The following is a 22,197-nucleotide window of genomic DNA, read 5'->3' as shown; positions in this document are numbered from 1 at the left end:
CTACGAATATGGCTTTCTTAGCCCTTGGTTCAAGCTTTCCTTCATTAACATGATAATAAGCTGGACACCCAAATACTCGTAAATATGAATAGTTAGAGGGTTCACCTGACCATACCTCATTCGGAGTCTTAAAGTCAATCGCCGATCCTGGAGATAGATTGACAATATAAGCAGCAGTGTGAACTACTTCAGCCCAAAATACTTTGGACATTTTGGCTTGTAGGAGCATACAATGAGCCTATTCAAGAAGAGTTTTGTTCATCCTCTTGGCAAATCCATTCTGCTGTGAGGTGTGCCTGACAGTCCTATGTTTTGAGATTCCATGAACCTTGCAGAAATCATTAAACTCCTCACTGTAAAACTCTAAGCCATTGTCTGTGCGAAGATACTTGATTTTCCGCTCCATTTGATTCTCAACCAAAATCTTCCACTCTTTAAATGCTTCAAAAGCATCACTTTTCGCCTTCAAAAAATGCACCCAAACCTTTCGTGATAAATCATCAATAAAAGTGAGAAGATACCTTTTTTTTCCCTTAGATGGAAGTTTAGAGGGACCCCATAAATCTGAATGGATGTAGTCTAGCACCCCTCCTGTCTTGTTCTTGCCAATACTGAAGCTGACCTTCTTCTGCTTCCCTAGAACGCAGTGCTCACAAAATTCGAGTGTGTTGATCTTCTTACCTTTCAAAAGGTTACGGTTGCTCAACATATCCAGTCCATGTGCGCTCATATGACCCAATCTCATGTGCCATAATCTTGTCTTGTCATCATTAGATAACTGCATTGTAGATGCATTTACAGAGCCAACAATGGTGCTTCCTGCCAATATGTAAAGGCCATCCTCTAGCTTGCCTTTAAGCATGACTAAAAAACCTTTAGTCACCTTTATAGTTCCTCTTTCGCTCATGTATTTGTACCCTTGTTCATCCAGATTACCTAAGGAGATCAAATTCTTCTTCAGATCAGGAACATGACAGACTTGTGTAATAGTCCTCACGGCTCCATCATGGCAGCAAACCCGAACTGAGCCAATGCTAACTATTGCACAAGTTGCATTATTACCCATTACAACGGTTCCTCTACTTTTCTTATAGCTGCTGAACCAGTCTCTTCTGAACGTCATATGCAGAGTACAAGCAGAGTCTAACACCCATTTGTTTCCATAACTTCCATTATTGCTTGATGTTGTAAGTACATAATCATTATCAGAATCATGTACCCGTTCAACTGTGGATGCACTCGCCTTTTCCTTGGACTTTGACATTGGGCAATATCGTTCAAAGTGCCCCTTCTTGTCGTAGCCCCAACAATCTGCATTCTTCTTGTTCACATGAGACTTTAATCTGTGCTTTGATTTGCTCCTTCCCTGTTGGCTAGTCCGACCTCTCACAAAGAGTCCACTTGCCTGATTATCTCCGTCTCCTTAAAAATACTTTCTCACATCACTAGAGTTAAGTTCTTGCCGCACTTGCTCAAGGTTGATAGGATCCTTGCTATACATCATTGAATTCTTGATATCACGATATCCTGAAGTCAATGAAAATAGCAAAGCACATGCAAGCGTTTCTTCGTCCTTTTTAATTCTGGCAATCTGTAAGTCTATTACAAATTTACAGAACGCGTCTAAATGATCTTGTAACGAAGTACCTGATCCCATCTTAAATTTGTGAAGACACCATTGTAACAACATCCCTGTTGTCACCGATCGGTCCTGGTAAAGCCCTTGTAGCTTGTCCCACAACTGCTTGGCCGACTCTTCGGTACTTGTACTCAATGCATAAAACACGTTAGGTGCAAGGGACAGTTGGATTAGACTCAATGCATCCCCTTCAATCTTCTCCTTGTCGGAAGCCGATGTACCATCGGGGTACTTTCCGTCAATAGTATGGATTGAACCTTCCCTCAGTAGTAACGCCATCATCTGGATCTTCTAAATATTGAAGTTGTTACGCCCACTGAATCTATCGATTTTAAACTTCATGGAACTCATCTTTGCTTGTTCTTCATCCTAGGATCTTCAAATATTCCTAATGCTCTGATATCAATTGTCAGCGGAAACTTAAAAGGAAGAACATGAGATTTAACGTGGTTAGGATCAAAATGATCCTATGTCCACCAGAGAACAATTGCCTTTACATTATTAACAAAGAAAGGCGAGATTTCCAATTACACCTAAGAGAATTGCTCTCTCAACTCTCTATTCACTACAATGTACTGTATGACTTTTTGGGATGCTAAACAAAGAAGAATTGCCTCTCATTTCATAGGCATAAAACGACTTGGGCTCCAAGTGTGCTACATGGGCTCTTCAATTCTCCTCCACATCTTAGCATTCTTTGGCTCCGAGCAATGCATCCTGTGGCTCCAAGTATCCTTTGGATCCAAGTAATAGAAAATCATCCAACACATGAGTTTTTCTATAACAAAAACCAACTCTTTCAAATTGCAACACATAGGAGCCTATGATTCCATTCTTATTGTTGGTGGAGGTACACATCCCTCTTCTCGGCATGGAGCGATATGTTTATCCTTGTATAATATATACATATAACCATGTATAACTAATAATTTATATATACTGGCTAGCAAAAGTAAGCAGTGATTCCAACTGCCTATTTATGTGAAGATAAAGAAGTTAAAAATCTTATGTTATGCCATGATGTTTTTAGAACCACTGTTTCCCCCCTACATTAGTTTATTTTCAGGTTCATTTGTAGGTACAAGGAAGATCCTTTTATAGTTTCAGAAAATAGTAGTCACTGGCCATAATATTTTCTTGAGAAAAGGTAATTACATTATAAATGCGGCACTAAGGATAGCGAATGGGCAGTTGGACTGAATTTGAGCTGGTGAAAATGATTTTCCAAAGTTTACTTGAGTTGAAATGAATTAGGTCAAGGTAAAAATGATGGATTGTAACCCAACTTGTTTTCTTCTTTTTGTAGATATCAATAGACTCTCTCAACCAAATATTATCAAATAAGTTTTCATACATATTATAAAAAGTTTATAAAATTTATATAAATAAATCCCAAATTCTAGCTTGTTAAGCATAATATCTATACATTTACAAATTCTCATTGCGTTGCACACAATTAATAATATTCATGCAAATACTGTAGGACGTCATAAGCCAATTGTAGTTTGTGAAACATTTATGCCCTCAACTTTTAAAAACAAATAAAACCCATAAATTTTAAAGCATTAAATGAGATAAACATAATACAATCAAGAACCAAATTGAAAGACATAACATAAAACATAAATTAATAAGCAGAACTCCAAGAAAACAAATGCTCAGAAATCAAAATGGACTAAATTGGACAAGACAAACTAAAATCAATCGATAAACATTATATGAAGAACAAAATTGGAAATGCATCAAAGTGGAGAATACTTTTTGATAGGTTAGGTATGCACACATTCATGAGTTGAAATTGGGCTACTTCATTTCATGGGTTAAAATGGGTTGTGCCACAAATCAACCCATCAAAAATTTATTCCATGCCCAACCCTTCAAATATACGATAGGTTTCAGCGGGTCAGATGGATGGGTTTGGGTTAATTTTGCCACTTTTATGTACACGTGAGCACAAAAAGTAAAAGAAAACCTTTCTAATCAAGTTGGAATTCTAAAAGGTTAAGTATTGATTATGCTTCATTAACTAGTTCCTCTTTACATCGAAAAGAAAAGTTGAATGTACAATTAGATTTGATCTGTTGAGTAGAAGTTTGCGTTGTCTTCAAAACTTTTGAGGTTCCGCTCCTTCCACATTGTCCACCAAATACAGGTTTGTTCCACTCGTGTGCCTTCTTTCTTTTTGTTCCAGCAGTGAAGTAATTGGGTTGTAATTTTTGGCATTACCCACTTCAAATCAGCAATGTTCAAGAATATTTCCCAAAGTTGAGCAGGCACATTGCAATGTATAAAGAGGTGGCTAACAGTTTCCACATAAATGGTATACGTTGCACAAAGTAAATCCACTCTTTGAAGATTGTCCTGTGTTACATGCGTCCTTGTCAAAGTGGCAACAAGCCATTAGAAGCAATGCCACTTTGAAAGGGGCTTGTGTCCTCCAGATGTGAAAGCAAGGTATTCTATATAGATCCTGTAGCATGAAAACCAGTAAAGCTTCCAAAAGTGCTGACATTTTGAAGAAAAAAAAGTTACTCAGGAAAAGCACTATTTAAGAAATGGTAGTGCAAGTAGGCTCAATAAAAACCTTCTATACAATCAACTAATAACATTTGTTCTTTACATATCTAAGAAAATAAGTATTGTGCTACATGCTAATTCAAGGGCTTCCAGGATCCAGCTCTGATACCAAGTAGGATATTTCAGAAGTAATGCTAGCACAAAGCATTTATTCAAAATAAAGTACATTTACAAGTTTAGAGAGATAAGAATTAGTTAAATGCAAATTTATTGAACTTATTTGACTGGAAACGGAGATTACAATAGAAAGAGACTTTGGAAATTTGTGGTGTTAACATATCATAACATTTTTCTAGTTACAAAATGGGAAGTTTAAAGTTGCATTGTTTCTAAAAATAAGAATGTCATTCTCTTTGGAACATATTAGAAAAGAAAGAGTGTTAGATAAACTAGAATAGAGGGAGTAACTAGTTTGAGAGTTAGGCATAGGGAAGGATCAAGTCATATACCTGAGATAACAAGAGGTGGCAACCCTTAAGCTTGACTAGTTAATGTGGATCAGTTTTTATCTAATAATATCAAATTTCAATGGTTGAAATATGAAATATCCATTTTGGCATTCCCATTGGAACCAGTTTTGGCAGATTGTGCCATTTTGGCAGTAGCATGGATTTTGTTTGCTATTGGCACAAGCATTTCTGCTGCCTTGGCCAATAACTGATTTTCATGCTCCCTTGAACGCTCTATTCTCCCATGCTGATTTGCTAATCTAGAAAACAACTGCAATGCTCTCTCAGCTGCAGCATCCAAATTATGTAGTGCCTCTTCATACACAAGGACAGTTTCACAGGTTGGTCGCTGTGTATCGGCTGATCCAGTTTTTTCAGTCTGCAAAGGTACAGAAAACATTTCAGTGAAAGCAAGGCAATTGCACGTAGTATTGCCTCAGCGAACTGGACAAGGATCTTTTGACTGTTGGCCCCCACATGTTTCCTCAGTTAGCTTTGGACGACGCACAATTTCTATTATGTACATCAAAATCGGAGGAAAGAATAACATTATTGGCACAATGAAGAATACAGGGAGAATAAGAAAGAATTTCTCAGGAATTGTTAGAATGAGACAAATGTTCTATGTGAAACACAAGTTATCCTTTTATTGACGTAACAGAAAATAAATGTATGGAAAAGAACATGATCGCAATTCACATAAAGTATCTACACTAGAAAGAGTTATAATAACAAGCAATCAGCAGTTTTAGTACTATATCTTGACATACCTTTGAGGATAAGGAAATAGGGCCAGTCATCTTAGTAACTTTGGCTTGTGCCCATTTTGGGAGTCTTGAAATACTGAATTTAAATGCTGTCGCTGGTGAACTCCCTTCTCGACAGAGTACTCTCTGATTTACTTGTAAGCGGTTTGGGGTCATAGATATGCCTTCAGGTTGATGGCAATTAACCTCATGAAGTTTGAGTTGACCTGAAGTTGCTGGAGCAGCAAATTTTGCTGGGGATAGCGGACAAGCATTTTCCTTAATTTTCCACAGCATCCTTGACGATAAAGAACCAGGGACTTTCCAAACAAAGATACAACCATCACTGCTTACCTGGATTCATCAGATATCTATGTTATGATTGGGAAAAATCGGGGAAGGGGGGAGGAAGGGTTTGCAGCGGCTCTAGCGTGGTTTATTAATTCGAAATAACATGAATACAAATTTATTGCACCACCCCTTCGGTGATGGCGCCTCTAGCATTACCATCATGAGCATGGAGGACTTGAGGGACAGATGGAGAGAAGACTTCATTTACTCGTTCTAGTTTGTACATTAAGGTCCGGTCTATTCTAAATCCTTTACTTGCTTCGCCATCCCAATCTACATCAGAGTCACCCTAGAGAAATCAACCATGAAGCAAAAGCTACCTTGGAAATAGAGGAGTCATTACAATTTGAAGAACCTTTTTAATATGACTTCACCTTAGCAGCAGAAATTAGGAAGGACGAGGTGATAGACATCTAAGTTTTGTCCAAGTTGGCGGTCATTATAGCTAGCTTCTCAGTATCCTGGTTGCCTTGTGAGAACCAACTATGAAACTACTAATTGGAAAGATCATAGTTCAGATAAGCCGAACATTAGATCTGGAAAATGTCCAGAGGATGTACTCACAGAAACAAGATGCTTGCAGTCAGGTAAAAAGATAACACCGGTTATAACATCACCATGCCCGACTGCTTGTGCGACCATATCCCCAGCCATAATGTCATATAAGCAGAGAATCTTAAAAGAGTCGGAGCAAACCAGATAACTAGAGCTGGGGTCCACAGATACCTGTAAAAAGTGATGTGGGTCTAACATAAGATCAACTAGATGATACCTAATCAAAGGGTTTGTCAGTTTTTACGTACCTTGATGGGATCCCCTCCAATATGCTTGAATGACCTGATTAACTTCCCAGAAGGAATGCTGAATATGTTAATCTTCTTATCCTAAGACAAGAAAACACTTAAGTCTACAACTTGACTTCGGCCGAGTTGTTAAATGTTCTGACATGTTATCGTTAGAAGAAGAATCAACAGCCTTCTTGAATCATTTTCTATCTGAATTTATTCTTTCGGAAAGAGTAAAGGAAGCAAACACTGCAATCCACAATTTACCTGTCCTACAGTGACAGCAAACTCAGTGGAAGCATCGACTGCCATGTCATATACAACTCCCGGTAAGACTCGGTGATAGCACGATATCTTGTACGCTGATTCGATCATAGAAACATCACAGAAAACCAGAGACCTGTCAGGACAAATACAAGAGTAAAGGGACATGAGATATCATGTTGAAGCAGCTGCATAAAATGATTTTGGTCCTCACAAGTGAAATCGTGCAATGTACTAAAACTAAGTCATTCCTCAAGCACAAGTTACAAAATCATGTTAAATGTTAAGATGCTTAATGATATAGAGGAAAAGAGTGTGTGTCAAGATGCTTATACTTTAAAAATATCAATTTCATCAAAATTTACTAGTTGCCTTCAAAGTCTAACCTATCTGCATTGCAACTGAGAATCTTAGTGCCACTGCAAGCGCATTTCACGCAGGTCACAGGAGCAGAATGATCACGAAAACTTCCGATGAGGTCAAAGTTCCTGAAATGGGAGTTAGACAAGTTAGTTATAAATGACTATTTAACTTAGTGAACAAACTCAAAAGATCAAGTCACACCTTTGAACATCATAGAGATGAATCATGCCATCCTTTCCCCCGGAGGCAAGAAAATATTGACTGTGTGGAAACTTATCAGCAGGTGCGTCAATGCTTTGCAAACTAAAACTCAATGATAGAATTTCGCCGTCATGTGCACCCTACAGGCTACAAGTGTAAGGATACCAGGTGTAGTTTGGTTTACATGACCATGGAGTATACACTTACAAAAAATTTATAAACAAGAAATGATTTTGAAAAAAAAAAAAGAACTTCACCGGTCAGCTCAGTAGAAGAAGCAAACCACTTCAGTTAACTGCAGCCTAAAGCTATACAGGATTACCTGGATGCACATATAATTAGCAGTGTGTAAGTTGAATATATGAAGGTTTCCCAAGAAATCACCAGCTCCCAGATACCGTCCATCTGAACTGACTGCCATTGAACGATAAGCTGTAGAGGCAAAGCCTGATACCAGAGAATCACGTTCAAAAACACCAGTCCTCTCTGTTTATATAAACACAGAATATTAACCGCTTGAAGCATATTATGATAAAGATATTTGAGGCAAACTTTAGCAAATATCAAGTATAAAAAGAGCAACTTTTGGTATCTTGAGGAAAGATGGCACACCTAAATGTGTAGAGCCTGCTGAAAGGGTACTCATAGAGTTTTCTTCTGTTGGAAGAGGTAAGCCACAACTGTCAAATGAGCTAGATTGTAATTCAAAATTCCACAACCTGATGCTGCCATCAGCTGAGCATGTTGCAAAAGAAACTCCACCAGAACAGCCTTTAGCAACACATGCTTTGGAGGGGTCATGCATGTTTTCGCATGAGAAATTCTTGATGTCCCATATGCAAGCACTATGTGAAACTAGTACAAAGCACCTGCTAGCCTGGAAAGTATATCACGGGGCTATCATGATTATCAGTCTTACATATTCCACATGGTCACAAAGTTGATTTCAAGCCCAATGGCTTATGTCAAACTAAAGGAAATAAACAAGTCAAAGTTTGGAAAGAACTAAGAGTTTCAGAAAAAAACCTTGTCAACATCCTGAACATCCCATATGAAAAGGCTGCGATCATCATAGATCACAACTGTAAAGGAGAATTTACCATCAAAGTCGGTTAATTCAGGAATAAATTCTTTCTACCAAAAATAACTAGTTACTTACCAAGTTTTTGCAATGTTGAAAATTGACAAGCAATTGCATTAGGTAGACTCTGCAACTGCTCATATCCATTTTTTCCATTCACTATATGGCAGTCTGTAACACTTTCTTTACTGCATCTGGTTTCAGGATAGTATAAGCTTCCAGCATATGAAAGAGAGTTTGGAGAAAAAAGTTTAACTTGTCCATTATTGCATGCACAAGCAACCAACTTTCTGGATACAGATAGTCCAAAGCCTTTCTCAACCTGACGTCCAAGTACAAAAATGATAAGACTAGGTGGCCTTCTTATATTTGAAAAGGTAGTACGTACCGGTTTATAGCACTTAATATCAGAAAATTTCAGGAAATACAGAATTTCTTTTCGAAACTCTCTTCAGTGTAATTGAGTACTAATGAGCAAGAAACAACAACATTCACCTGTAATTCAACAGAATTTGCAATAGTCATCTCCGAGTTTAGAAGGCACAAAACCCCTATTAGCAAAAGAAGAAATTAAGGAGCTCAGGAACATGCAACAACATAAAGATAACAGATGTATGTTAAACTTGTAACCTGCTTCTGTCAGCGCATAAACATGTGAAGCTTCAACAGCTTGAATGTGATCTTGGAGACTACTCTCAGTCCACATGGGAGATGCAACAGCTATGAACGAGCATCCTTTATAATGACCAAGATTAACTTGCTTTCCTGTTGCTCCTGATGCTGTTCTAGCTATCATGCGAGATCTGGTAGATAATCCTAATTTCCAGAACTTCAGGTGCTTCTTTCCTGCGGTGATAAAGAATCTTCCATCTGATGAGAAGCTAACAGATGCAACCGCAGAACTTGGTGAGAACCCCTTGCATTTTGTAATTAAAGTCTGACTTTGAAAATCCCAGAGGCAAACATATCCATCGTGAGGATATCCAACAGAAGCAAGGTTTTTGCCTGCAGGTAGTAACGTAATCGAGAAATCAGGAAAGAAGAATAAGACACCGAGGCTTATGTCGTTTCATGTATCTTAAAGAAAACTAGTTGCTTAGACAAAGAGCAACGACTAATTACAACAAACCATCAGGTGATAAGGCAATGCATGCTACGCCGTGTTGATGAGCCTTCAATTCGTATTTCAGAGCCAAACTTACTGCATCCCATATCACTACTGCAGGATGAGGTCCTGACTGAAGCATTGACCCATTAGTAAGTGCAAAAACTGACTTTAAAAAAAGTAAAAGAAAAAAAACTAGTCAAACTAGTTGAACAGAACACTCTTTATATGTGTGTGTGCATGTATCTTTACTGTCATAATACATATACTGACATACATGTAGCTTTTACTGCTACGAAAATGAAAGTCAGTTATATGAGCATATAGTTTATAAGTTTTGAGCAAGACAGCAAATTTTATCCATGATGCAGCTTAAACAAGCCACAGAAGCAGAAGAGACACATTGTTGAAGCTGAAAATACAATCTAGAGAAAACGGTATAAAGGTTAATATAACCTGTCCAACCCTTTCACCTCTTTATAATGATTCCTATTTGATGATAATAGTGCATTAATGGACAAACACTTTGCTATGAGCCTATGACCACCTAAGCTGGGGCAACATCCTCAAGAAACAGCCGAGGGACCGGGCTATATCCTCAATTGAGAACTACAAGGTGAATTGCTGGTGCCAATTTAAAAAACCGTTGTATTAGTGGGTACAAATCTAAGGATACTAGACCAAGCTAGCACTGGAGCACACCATAATCTGGCATTGAGCCAATAAGGTGTTTTCTGCTTCTCGAAGAGCCAGAATAAGCCCTTGATTTGTATCACAGGCTTACTTTGACTCTTCGAGAAGCAGAACAACACCTTATTGGCTCAATGACAGAGTAGTACTAGGATGGGTGACCCCTTAGGAAGTCCTCGGGTTGCATGCCAAAACAGTTTCAAGAAAAAAAAAAAAAAAGAATAAGCCCATGATATGGCATCCTTATGAAACCAGGAAAAGGGCCTTCTAAGCCTCAATTGACATGCATTTGAACTATATAACAAGGAGATGGAGCCACATTAAACCTTCTACACGTCATCCCCATCAGTCTTGGTGCCAATCGCCATGAAGTTAATCCTATGCTACAGTAGTCCAGGCTCTAGAAAGCAAGCCTATGAGTATATTCACCATATTGGACCCCATAACACTGGCTCATCATTGGGAAGTCTGTTAAAGGACCATGTGCTGACTTTTCCATGACTAGTACATAATACTTCTCTTGATCAGCTACCTCATTCTAATCTTCAGACTACAAAATATAGTACAAAAGAACAGATTGATAACTTTCTCCAAAATTTTCATGTTTAAAGCTACATAAAATGACTGATGGCAATATCACAAAATTTGAAAACAAACACTTTCTCGTCTATTCAACTGAACTAGTTCCTCTAATGCCAAGTAGACCAAAGAACTATGCCTCCACCTACATTTCTGATAACCATAGCTCAACATTTAGACCTTAACTCTAAATAGAGACGCGAATGTTGAACTTATTTGCTTACTTAAGGCTCCTATTTTTCCGTCTAGATCACTCTGTCATTCTAATCGTCATACTACAAAATGTAGTACAAGCACAAATAGAGAAATTGTTGGTTTTTCATTTTAAAAGATGGTGCAGCAAAAAGGTTGAAATTATTGATTGAAAATGTCTCTCAATAATTTATTAAGCATTTGCAGGCTTTATGTAGCCAACTTGGAAACATAATATCTCAATTGTATAAAATCTGCATAATAAAAATTCAGAAAAGCTAAAATATCTCAACAAACTAATCTATCCAATAGAAATTTAAAAATTCAAAAAAGTAGATTCATCCTAAACCTAAACAACTTATTATGCTAAAACAACTTTACTGCAGTAACTGAAAGCAATTTTCAACAGAAATCCTCAAATATTTTGTTTCATACAATGCACTAATAGAGAAATCCTCAAGGTTGAGAGCAGATGTTGTACCTCACCAGCAGCGATAATTCATTTCTTGGTAGGATTTATAGTCAAATTTATATAGGAATAGGTTTTCCTGTTGTAAGTTAAAGTAGGTTCCATATTACTATAAATAAACTACTAGCTACTTTAAAATTGTGGAAATTGTAGAGAGCATTCGGAGATTCATGACATTATAAATAAATAAAATTCTCTTACACATACAAAAGCACAAATAGAGAAATCCTTTTAAGTTGAGAGCAAATGCTATACCTCTCCAGCAGCAATAAAACGTCCGTCATGCGAAACCGCGACACAGCTCAACGGCTTAGGCAACCGATTGGACACCACCAAATGCGACTGCGTGGAGGAATCCACGTCATAAACCACCGCAACACATCCCGCAATATACACACATTTCGAATTCATAACTTCGGAAGCCAATCCATTCGCATTCGCAGTTGTGAAACCAACAATTTCCTCTAACATCAGCTGCAAAAAAAGAAGAAGAAGAAAATTTTCAAAAATATACAGCCCAATGTACAATATTATACAACATTATACCTGGGAAAGGGGGCAAAGCATTATGCATAATGTATAACCTTGTATAAAAGGCGTTTATTTAAACCAGATAACAAAATCAAAATATGAGCTACTTGGCGTAAATATTTTCTCCCAGTAGACGTAGAGCGTAATTTTCCCAAAAAAAGCCGAAATTTACATAGTAATAAGCTAGAAAAACACGTACAAATCGATTTATGATGTGATACATTGTAATAATAATGATTTGTACCTTTGGAATATCAGGTTTCTTTTGCTTGCGAATTCGTTTCATTTTCTTCGATTTTTGAAAATTGAAAACCCTAGCGGTGATGATCAACTGGGGTATACTGATATGTGTAGTACTATTTGAGTGAGAGAGCGGCGGGAAATTAGCTCAAATAGAAAAGAGATTTCGGTGTACGTTATGTTTGATTTTCGAGTATATTAGAAAAATGGTCCCTCATGTTTGAGGGTAGGTCCCTTTGCACCGAACAGTTTTGGTTCTTTAATTATGGGAACAGTAGAGAAAAAAGTTAGTGATAAATACTAAGAAAGTATCATCAAATTTTAAAATATGCAACACAAAATTTGCACTGTATACGGAAAAAAAAAATATAGCAAAAATTACACCTCAAAAGTTACACCAAACTTTAGATATAAATAAAAAATAGCAGAAACTATAAAAATTGTACCTCAAATGTGAACTTTCGCTAGTTACCTTTTTTCATAGTTTACGTCAAATCTTAACAGATAGAGTTCAGTAAATATTTAATTTTCTTTTTTTCATAGTTCCCGTCAAATTTTAATAGATGGAGTTCGATAAATATTAGATGGAGAATAAAAATGTTTACTTTTGACATACTAACATTGGCCCTTTTAAACCTACTCTCAAACATAAGAGATCATATTTACATTTTGTTTTTGTTTTTGGAAGATGTTAAAAGTAAATAAGCCTTTACCAATAGACAACACTCTTCCGTTTTGGTACCTTGCGAAAGTGGTTAATATTGTTGGACGGAAGTATTATTCTGCATTAATGCAATAAGCTAAAAAAATTAAATTCATAGCGTTATTCAAATTTAAATTTAATGTTATATATCTTTTATTAAACTGTGTTTAATCTCTTTCAAAAAAATTACGGTATACAATTATATACAGTAAGGGGTCGATTGATAACCAGTTAGAATTATGCAAGAATTAGTTATAAGGTAATCTATAATATTATTATGCAGGGTTTAGTTATTCATGTATTAGTTATTTCAGTATTCCACCTTCTATTCTGCATAAATAATACATGTATCCCCTCATAACTTAATACATGTATTAGTTATGCAGGTTTTAAATTGCGAAAAAAACACTGTTAAATACATGAATAACTTACCTCCAAACTAGCTACCAAACGTGCTATTACTTATGCAAAATTTAATACCTGCATAACTCACTTCCAAACGGGCTACCAAACGACCCTTGCTTGTGTCACGGCCCAAATTCGAGGGTCATGATGTCACCTACACCCTCCCACCGATAGGCGAACCATTCCGGAAATAGCAAATTATTTTAAATACAACCCAAAACCTGATCTAACTCGTACAAGAGCTTCTAAACAGAGACACAAATCTTAGACAATACAGGAATAAAAAGCTATCTCGAAAAGAAAGGGACAGGATAACATAAAAAGAAGAATCCAGGGCTGCAGGTCCAGCTGTAGCTAACCGTAGAATCTGGAAATGATAGCCTCGGGATCAGTCACAAGGTATGAAATCGAAGCACGGGTTCATATCTGCACTAGAAAACAGTGCAACAAGCATAGGCGAGTACAAACCACTCGTACTCTATGTATCATACGTCGACAACGAAGGAATAACACATAAAGCAAATAAAAGTTGAAAACAACACTAAATGGAACAACCAAGCAAACACTTCTCGATATCAACCCTCTAATCATGCTTCGTGTAACCAACAAGTAATCATGTAAATTATGTAGGAAATGTAATGGATCAAATGAATAAATGGATAAATGTATGCATGCAATGCATTGGCCAAATATCATACCTGGTACACACATGCTATAGGTCATAACCCATGGGGGACTCGCGAGGTCCATATACCTCTTAACGCTATCCAGTATGCACTCTCGGACTGGGTGAGAACCATATCAGTCATATCATATTATATCATATCATATCATATCACGGTAACAAGTGTCAATAGAGTCATGAGATGGGGAATAAATGTACATATACCACAGAGCACATAATATCAACTCAAGGTCAAGATTGATGCCACTTTCATGATGTAAATGGAATATGCTGTGATGAATGCAAAATGAATCAAATACTCCTATGAATCAATCAAACATGGCTATCATAGCCCAAATAAGCAACAACCATACCAACCTAAGTGGATTTATCACCACAACCAATGCCCGTAGGCCTAACATGCTTTCCCCGTTACAACATCCTAACATGCAACAATTTCCTGAACGAATACACTAGTACCCACCTAAGTGTTCATCATAACCACTAAAGTGGGACCCCCTTTTCAAGCCCAATACCCCTTCAATATTTATAAACTATATACATCCACCCTTCAGAGTCTAAAAGAGTAAACCATAACATACCTCAAAGTCAAGCGGGAGTCACGAACTCCCAAATCTGAGCCTTCCCCTTCCGAAATGCCTCGAAATGAGGAAACGTCTTTCGAGATACAAGTTTTACATTAACACACGATTCTAAGGATACCCATTAAGCCATAAAAGGATTCGGGTCCAAAAAGTCAAGCCAAAACCCCATCCCAAACCCCGAAGGTCAAAACGCTAGTTATATCGAGAAATCGAGTCCAACATAATCAAAATAGTACTCTACTAGGTCATACGAGTCTAACAATACACGTCATATTATACTTTAGTCCGGAACCCAACAATGAACCCAAAATAACCAAACCCGAGCCCCAAGGGCAAAACTGAAAATTCAACTTAAATTCACCTTATTCATAGCGTAATTAGTCTAAATCTAGAAAATCATGCCAAACTAATCATGGATTGACTTCCAATAATCCAGAAAATTCCAATTTCAATTTGTGATGTGATACATTGTAGTAATAATAATGATCGTTACCTTTGGAATTTCAGGTTTAATTTCTTTTGCTTGCGAATGCGTTTCATTTTCTTTGATTTCTGAAAAAATGAAAACCCTAGCTGTGATGATCAATCTTTGAGTGAGAGAGTGGGGCGGGAAATTAGCTCAAATGATAAAGAGATTTTTATGTTTCTGTGTACGTTATGTTTGATTTTTGAGAATATTAGAAAAAGGAAAAAAATGATCCCTCATGTTTGAGGGTAGGTTCACATAGTCCCTTTGCACGGAACATTTTTTAGTTTCAGTCAAATATCTACAGCACTCTTTCAGTTAGATTTGACGAGAACAGTAGAGAAAAAAGTTAATGATAAATATCAAGAAGGTATCATCTAATTCTAAAACATGCAATACGAAATTTGCACTGTATACACAAAAAATATAGCAGAAATTACATCTCAAAAAGTTTTAAAAAAATAAATTAATTTATCCCTTAAAGGGCATTTTATTTATTTAAAGCATAAAACAAAATAAGTCCACAAAGAAATGCAAAAAGACAAAAACGAAAATAAGGGGAAGGAAAGCAACAAAAGTAAAATGTTGTCCTTAGGAATCGAACCTTGGAAGCTGTAGAGAATTTTGTATATCCTAAATCACTTGAGTTACCCTTTTGCTCATTAATATGTTTTCTTTTTGTTTTTTTACCCCTCCTAGGAGCTCCACTTTTTGCTCCTAGGTTGTGAACCCAACCCACAACCTACGGGTTGTAGGTGCAGGGTGCTTACCATCTGAGCAACCTCCTCTTGTCGATCTCAAAAAGTTGCACCAAACTTTAGAGATAAATTAAAAATAGCAGAAACTACAAAAATTGTACCTCTAAAATGTGAGCTTTGGCTATTTTTTTTTTTCATAGTTCCCATCAAATCTTAACAAATAGCAACAATAACAACCCAGCAAAATTCAATCAGTTGGTATCTGGGGAGGATAGAGTCGATAAATATTTAATTTCTTTTTTTATAGTTCGCGTCATATATTTTAATAGATAGAGTTCAGTAACTTAGAGGACTAACATTGTCCAATGCATACTTAAGACTCTTTTAAACCTACTCTCAAATATGAGAGATCATATTTACATTTTATTTTTGTTTTTGGAAGACGTTAAAAGTAAATATTCCTGTACCAATAGACAACACTCTTCCGTTTTGGTACCTTGCGAAAATGGTTAATATTGTTGTACGGAAGTATTATTCTGCATTAATGCCATAAGCTAAAAAAATTAAATTCAAAGCGTTATTCAAATTTAAATTAAGTGTTATGTATTTTTTATTACACTGTGTTTAATCTCTTACAAAAAAATTACGATATACTATTATATACAGTAAGGGGTCGATTGGTAACCAGTTAGATATAAGATTAGTTATGAGGGAATCTATAGTATTTTTTATGTAGGGTTTAGTTATTAATGTATTAGTTATTTCAGTATTGCACCTTCTATCCTGTATAAAATAATACATGTATTCCCTTATAACTTAATACTTGTATTAGTTATACAGATTTCCAAATTGTGAAACGAGCACTGTTAAATACATGAATAACTTACCTCCAAACCACCTACTAAATGTGATATTACTTATGCAAAATTTAATACCTGCATAACTCACCTCTAAACGGGCTACCAAATGACCCCTGCTTGTGCCACGACCCAAATTTGAGGATCATGCCCTCCCACCGGTAGGCAAACCATTCCCGAAATAACAAATTATTTGAAAAGGAAAGTTATAGAATTGATCATGCCCTCCCACCAGTAGGCAAACCATTCCCGAAATAACAAATTATTTGAAAAGGAAAGTTATAGAATTGATTACTCTAGCAACATTATCTAACCATTCTTAATCTATATATATATATATATATATATATATATATATATATATATATATATATCAGAGATACAAGTCTTAGACAATACATGAATAGAAAGCTGGCTCGAAAAGAAAGGGACAGAATAACATAAATAGAAGAATCTGGGGCTGCGGGTCTAGCTGTAGCTTACCGTAGGATCTAGAAATAATAGCCTCGGGATCATCCACGAGGTATGGAACCGGAGCACGGATCCGTATCTATACCAGAAAATAGTGCAGCAAGTGTAGGTGAGTACAAATCACTCGCACTCCGTAGGTATCATATGCCGACAATGAAGGAATAACACATAAAGCAAATAAAAGTTGAAAACAACACTAAATGGAACAACCAAGCAAACACTTCTCGATATCAACCCTCTTATCATGATTCGTGTAACCAACAAGTAATCATGTAAATTATGTAGGAAATGTAATGGATCTAATGAATAAATGTATGAATGCAATGCATTGGCCAAATCTCATACCTGGTACACGCATGCTATAGGTCATGTCTTGTAGTCATGACCCATGGGGGACTCGCGAGGTCCATATACCTCTCAACGCCATCCGGTATGTACTCTCGGACTGGGTGAAAACCATATCAGTCATATCATGTCATGTCATATCATATCATATCATATTCGTGCAACTCATATCATCATACTGGAACTATTTCCCTTCAGGCGTACACATATCAATCTTACCTTTTTTCCGGTCTCGATGGACCATCTCATATCTCATAAATGTCTCATCACAGAGAATACATGTATATATGCATAGATAAGTACAAAATGCACAGTAACAAATGTTAATACAGTCATGAGATAGGGAATGAATACACATACACCACAGATCACATAATATCAACCTAAGTGGGTTTATTACCACAACCAATGCGCATAGGCCTAACATGTTTTTCCCGTCACAAAATCCTAACATGTAACAATTTCCCGAACAGATCAACCAGTATGCACTCAAGTATTCATCACAACCACTAACTGGGACCCCCTTTTCATGGCCAATACCCCTTCAACATTTCTAAATTATATATGTCTACCCTTCAGAGTATAAAAGAGTAAACCGTAACCTACCTCAAAGTTGAGCGGGAGTCACGAACCCTCAAATCTGAGCCTTCCCTTCCGGAGCGCCTCTGAATGAGCAAAGTCTATCAAGATACAGGTTCTACATTAACACACGATTCTAAGGATACCCATAAAGCCATAAAAAGATTCGAGTCCAAAAAGTCAAGCCAAAATCCCATCCCAAACCCCGAAGGTCAAAACCGTTATTATATCGAGAAATCGAGTTTAACATAATCAAAATAGTAATCTACAAGGTCATACGAGTCTAACAATACACGTAATGCTATATTTTAGTCCGGAACCCAACAATGAACCCAAAATAACCAAACCCGAGCCCCAAGGGCAAAACTGAAAATTCATCTTACCCATAGTGTAATCAGTCTAAATCCAGAAAATCATGCCAAACTAATTATGGATTGAGTTCCAATAATCAAGAAAAATCCAGTTTCAACCTAGGGCTAAAACCCCAATTTTCCCATCCTAAATTATGATTTCTAACATCAAATTCCTTAATAATCGATGATATAAAGGTAAAAAGAGGGTTAAAAAGTTACCCATTAGAAGAATCTTGCACAATCTCTCAAAAATCTCCTTAAACCGAGGTGTCAAGCTCTAAATAGGTGAATGAATGACCTAAACTCGAAAGGGGAAATAAATACTTAACTGCCCAACGATTTCCGTAGAAGCGGTCTTATCCTCATACTTGCGAGCCCGCTTCCGTGCAAGTGCAAGGTCCACTTAACCAGCTCAGGTCCGCATATACGGACCTTTTTACGCAGGGGTGACCGCGCTCCTGTGGCCCGTGAACCGAGCTAAAATCGCTGCGACCCACCTTGCACAGGTGCGACTCCGAGCTCGCAGAAACGAGACACCAGAACCAACAAAACCAACTCAAGTCCAAACTTCGATCCAACATCATTAAGACACGTTTTTCTACAAAAATACTCTAATTTTCTCAAAAATCAAAACTTAGCAACCAAACACCCAAAATCTTTCCGAACCGCTCGAGACACGAACCAATCATGCTACGAAGTCAAAATCACATTCCGGACCTTACGGAACTATCAGATTTCGATTCTAGACACGTTTACCCAAAAGTCAACTATTGGTCAAAGCTTTTCCCAAAATCAAAACTTCAAACTCACAACTTAGGGCTTTTCCACTCCGATACTAAAGCTAAGGGAAGAGTTGTTTGGGAAAAATAATTGAAATTACCAAAACGACCTAACGGGTCGTTACAACTTGTTTTATGCATTACACCTTTTTGCTAACAGAAACGATCCAAATTTTAAGCAGTAAAATCTGAGAAAAGTTCTATTTAATTATTCAAATAGATGGGAAAAATATGCAGTAGGTAGACTAACTTTTTACATAATTAGTTTGAGCCTAAACACATGAAAACTCTTTATAGATCTCAATGAGTGTGAAATTTATTGTGTATTATGAAATTAAAATCGTTTTTAAAAAAGAACAAAACGGAGGAAGAAGTTGTAATTGCATTTTATCTACTCAAACAACTTGATGATATCACCAGCTATTTAAGTGCGTTTTCCCTATGTAAATTTATATTGGTCAAAACCAAACTGGAATCTCAACATTTAATATAATTTGAGATAATAATACTTTTTCAGAGTATAAGTTTTATATGCATTAATATCATCATGCTTGAAAGGCAATTAATAGTAATTTTTTTATACAAACATTAATTGCTAACTTTAAAAACGAGAAGCAATCTTCTACAAAAATTAAAGTCAAATTACACTAATAATACAAAAAACAAAATCTTTACGCTGTCAATGTATAACTTAAATCTCACTTGTTTTTAGTGTACCGCAATGGTTTTGTTTATTTGTCATGGACAAAAAAAAAAAAATCAAAATGAAGGCTCTAAAGAGTTGAGTATTAATTACAATTATGAAGATGTAGTGCTTATTAGCATATGAAAATATCTTTTGCATAAATAAATATGAAATTCAGACCCATACGACAAGTCCGAAGCAACAATTTGATGCTTGAATATTCGGTTCAATACCCAATATTCTGTTTAAACTTTAAAAGTCATCCATTTTTATTAGGTAGACCAACAATTTATTTCGTATTCTAAATTAAAGACATTCAATGTGATTACAGTTTTCAATATATGACAATCAAGTAATGTGTCAAGATCCTTAGTCAAATACTAGTGTACATGTTCGTGCTTTGCGCGGTCAAAAAAAATATTACATATATTTCTAAACTCACCATAGGAATATGTAGATATTAGTGCATAAGTATGCTATAAACTTGGCTCAAAAACATATTCTCAGAAGTTTCTGTTAAAGTAGACGCGGCAAGATGATGTCTTTCATGAATTATATTTGAATAATAAAAGACATTTTCACATCGTCCAAATGTATATCTTACATTGGTTGTCCTTCACAAACTATTGACAGGATTCCAAGTGGTTCTTTGTATAAAAATATGATCATGTAATTGTTACACATAATGATAAGTTATTGTAAACATCTTAACCTTTCACATTTTAAACGTCATGACTATATGCCATCTCGGAAGGGCATGTAAACAACAATTTAGGAATAGGGAATTAAATATTAAGGAAAAACTGATTTTCTTGCCAATTGCCGATACCCAATTCCACATCACAATAACTGTTATGAAAAATAAAAGTAAAGAATCTATATAAGCGCATAAAAGTCGTGCATTAATGCACCTTTCGTCAATGAAAATCATATCCAAATTTATCAACTCTTCATATTTTTTAGGATTAATGGCATCCCACATCCTACAAATCCTAACCCGATCAACAAAGAGTAGACATTCTTAAAATTCAACTAGAAGCAAGTCAAATAAGCAAATTATAGCATGCAAAAAATCACTTGCAGTCCGTATAAAAGTAGAGTATCAAGATGGAGAGAAATGAATTGTCAATGTAATTATCAGTGATTAATACACATAAAAAATCATTAAAATTTAAAAATCGAGAAAGCAACCATATGATTAACCTTTTCTTCATTTTTTTCCTCACCCCTTACATACACTAAGAAAGAAAAAGGAAAATATAGAATTGTTAATGACAAACAGCAGGAAAACACAATCTTAACATATTATGCTGAAAAAAAAGAAAAAGGAAATTGGAGATAAGGACCAACCTTTATTCATCCGTCTTGCCACAGAAAAATATTAAAGCAAAGAGATTCAATTGGCTACATTTACCATTTCCAGTTAAGCCAAATGATCAAATCAAACACCCTGTTGATAAAAATGCAAAATCAAGAAATAGTCATCTGGGAGAACCCAAGAAAAGTAAATGGCAATCTAGGATTTTTTGTTGCAAAGTACAGCTGTAGAAAACGAAAAATTTACACCATCAAATATGAAAAATACTCATTCCATGTAAGTAAATAGAGGCAGATAGCCTTTGCAAGTTTTCCATGAAATAATGGAGACTATTCGGAAATTGAAGCTCATTACCACTCATGATTCAGAGATATCAAGAAAACCAAAAACTTTCTAAGAACAGACTATCAAAATGTTGCAGTAGGCCGATAGAATGTTAACCAATGCATCTAATGAAATACATGTGTATGTTTCACTTGGAAGAAGCAACTTGGAAGAAGCAATTGGTAAATGAAAAATTGATTTAAAGGACTTTCAAGTTCCAACAAATGAAACGTGAGGCTGACTTGGTGAGGTAAACGGCTTTAGAGCTTTATTGAAAACAAACTTAATGTATCAGTACGTGGGCTGAATCAGAGGATTTATTGCTTTATTGCTACGTGGGCTCCCTATAAAGAGATTAATTGATGACACTTTCTAGTAATCTAATTATTTAATATATTATGTAGAGAGATGAAGGAAAAAAATACCAAAAAAAAGAGAAAAAAGATAAATAGCAATGTTGACTATAGAGAGGTGTCACATCATCTTGTCTATGTCTAAATTTATATTAATCTCCATTACTTCATCCAAAACAATATCTTATTAAAGAATATAGGGATTTTGGGAGCTAAATGGCTGGTAACTGGATTAATCCTCTAGCACGTGATTCTGTAACAGTAAAAACATCGACCCCAAAGAGGAAAACATAATTTAAGCAAAGAAGTATTTCTTAATACCTCGATAAC

At 36.0% G+C, this 22,197-nt stretch overlaps 1 protein-coding gene across 5 annotated transcripts; it reads right to left on the bottom strand.

Annotated features, from left to right (window-relative positions):
* Nucleotides 1–3,412: 3,412 nt before the first annotated feature.
* On the bottom strand, nucleotides 3,413–12,425 carry LOC132630690 (uncharacterized). 5 transcript variants are annotated; one of them, XR_009578654.1, is made up of 17 exons: nucleotides 12,267–12,425; nucleotides 11,747–11,965; nucleotides 9,586–9,694; nucleotides 9,087–9,461; nucleotides 8,952–9,007; nucleotides 8,535–8,778; nucleotides 8,402–8,457; nucleotides 7,988–8,252; nucleotides 7,698–7,861; nucleotides 7,376–7,515; nucleotides 7,198–7,299; nucleotides 6,815–6,947; nucleotides 6,566–6,646; nucleotides 6,327–6,488; nucleotides 5,436–5,765; nucleotides 4,666–5,044; nucleotides 3,413–4,144 (listed from the first exon to the last, which is right to left on the bottom strand). XR_009578654.1 is itself a non-coding variant. In XM_060346249.1 (16 exons), the coding sequence occupies exons 1-16, from the start codon at nucleotides 12,306–12,308 to the stop codon at nucleotides 4,742–4,744; spliced, it is 2,781 nt and encodes a 926-aa protein (XP_060202232.1). In that variant the 5' UTR covers nucleotides 12,309–12,425; the 3' UTR covers nucleotides 4,408–4,741. The 5 variants fall into 5 exon arrangements, 1 of the variants encoding a protein (XP_060202232.1); XR_009578653.1 differs by having other exon boundaries at nucleotides 3,413–4,109; XR_009578655.1 differs by lacking the exon at nucleotides 6,327–6,488 and having other exon boundaries at nucleotides 3,413–4,109.
* Nucleotides 12,426–22,197: the final 9,772 nt, after the last annotated feature.

The sequence above is a fragment of the Lycium barbarum genome, chromosome 3 (assembly GCF_019175385.1).
Source record: "Lycium barbarum isolate Lr01 chromosome 3, ASM1917538v2, whole genome shotgun sequence".
Lineage (NCBI taxonomy): Eukaryota > Viridiplantae > Streptophyta > Magnoliopsida > Solanales > Solanaceae > Lycium > Lycium barbarum.
This window is presented reverse-complemented; position numbering and strand designations above follow the sequence as displayed.

Excerpts from the sequence above, each read along its gene's own strand:
- LOC132630690 (XM_060346249.1), bottom strand. The coding sequence starts at position 12,308 with ATGAAACGAATTCGCAAGCAAAAGAAACCTGATATTCCAAAG. Across the intron at positions 8,779-8,951 it reads CAAATTCTGTTGAATTACAG|GTTGAGAAAGGCTTTGGACT; the intron begins GTGAATGTTGTT and ends CTTGGACGTCAG. Across the intron at positions 6,489-6,565 it reads TTGGAGGGGATCCCATCAAG|GTATCTGTGGACCCCAGCTC; the intron begins GTACGTAAAAAC and ends CACTTTTTACAG.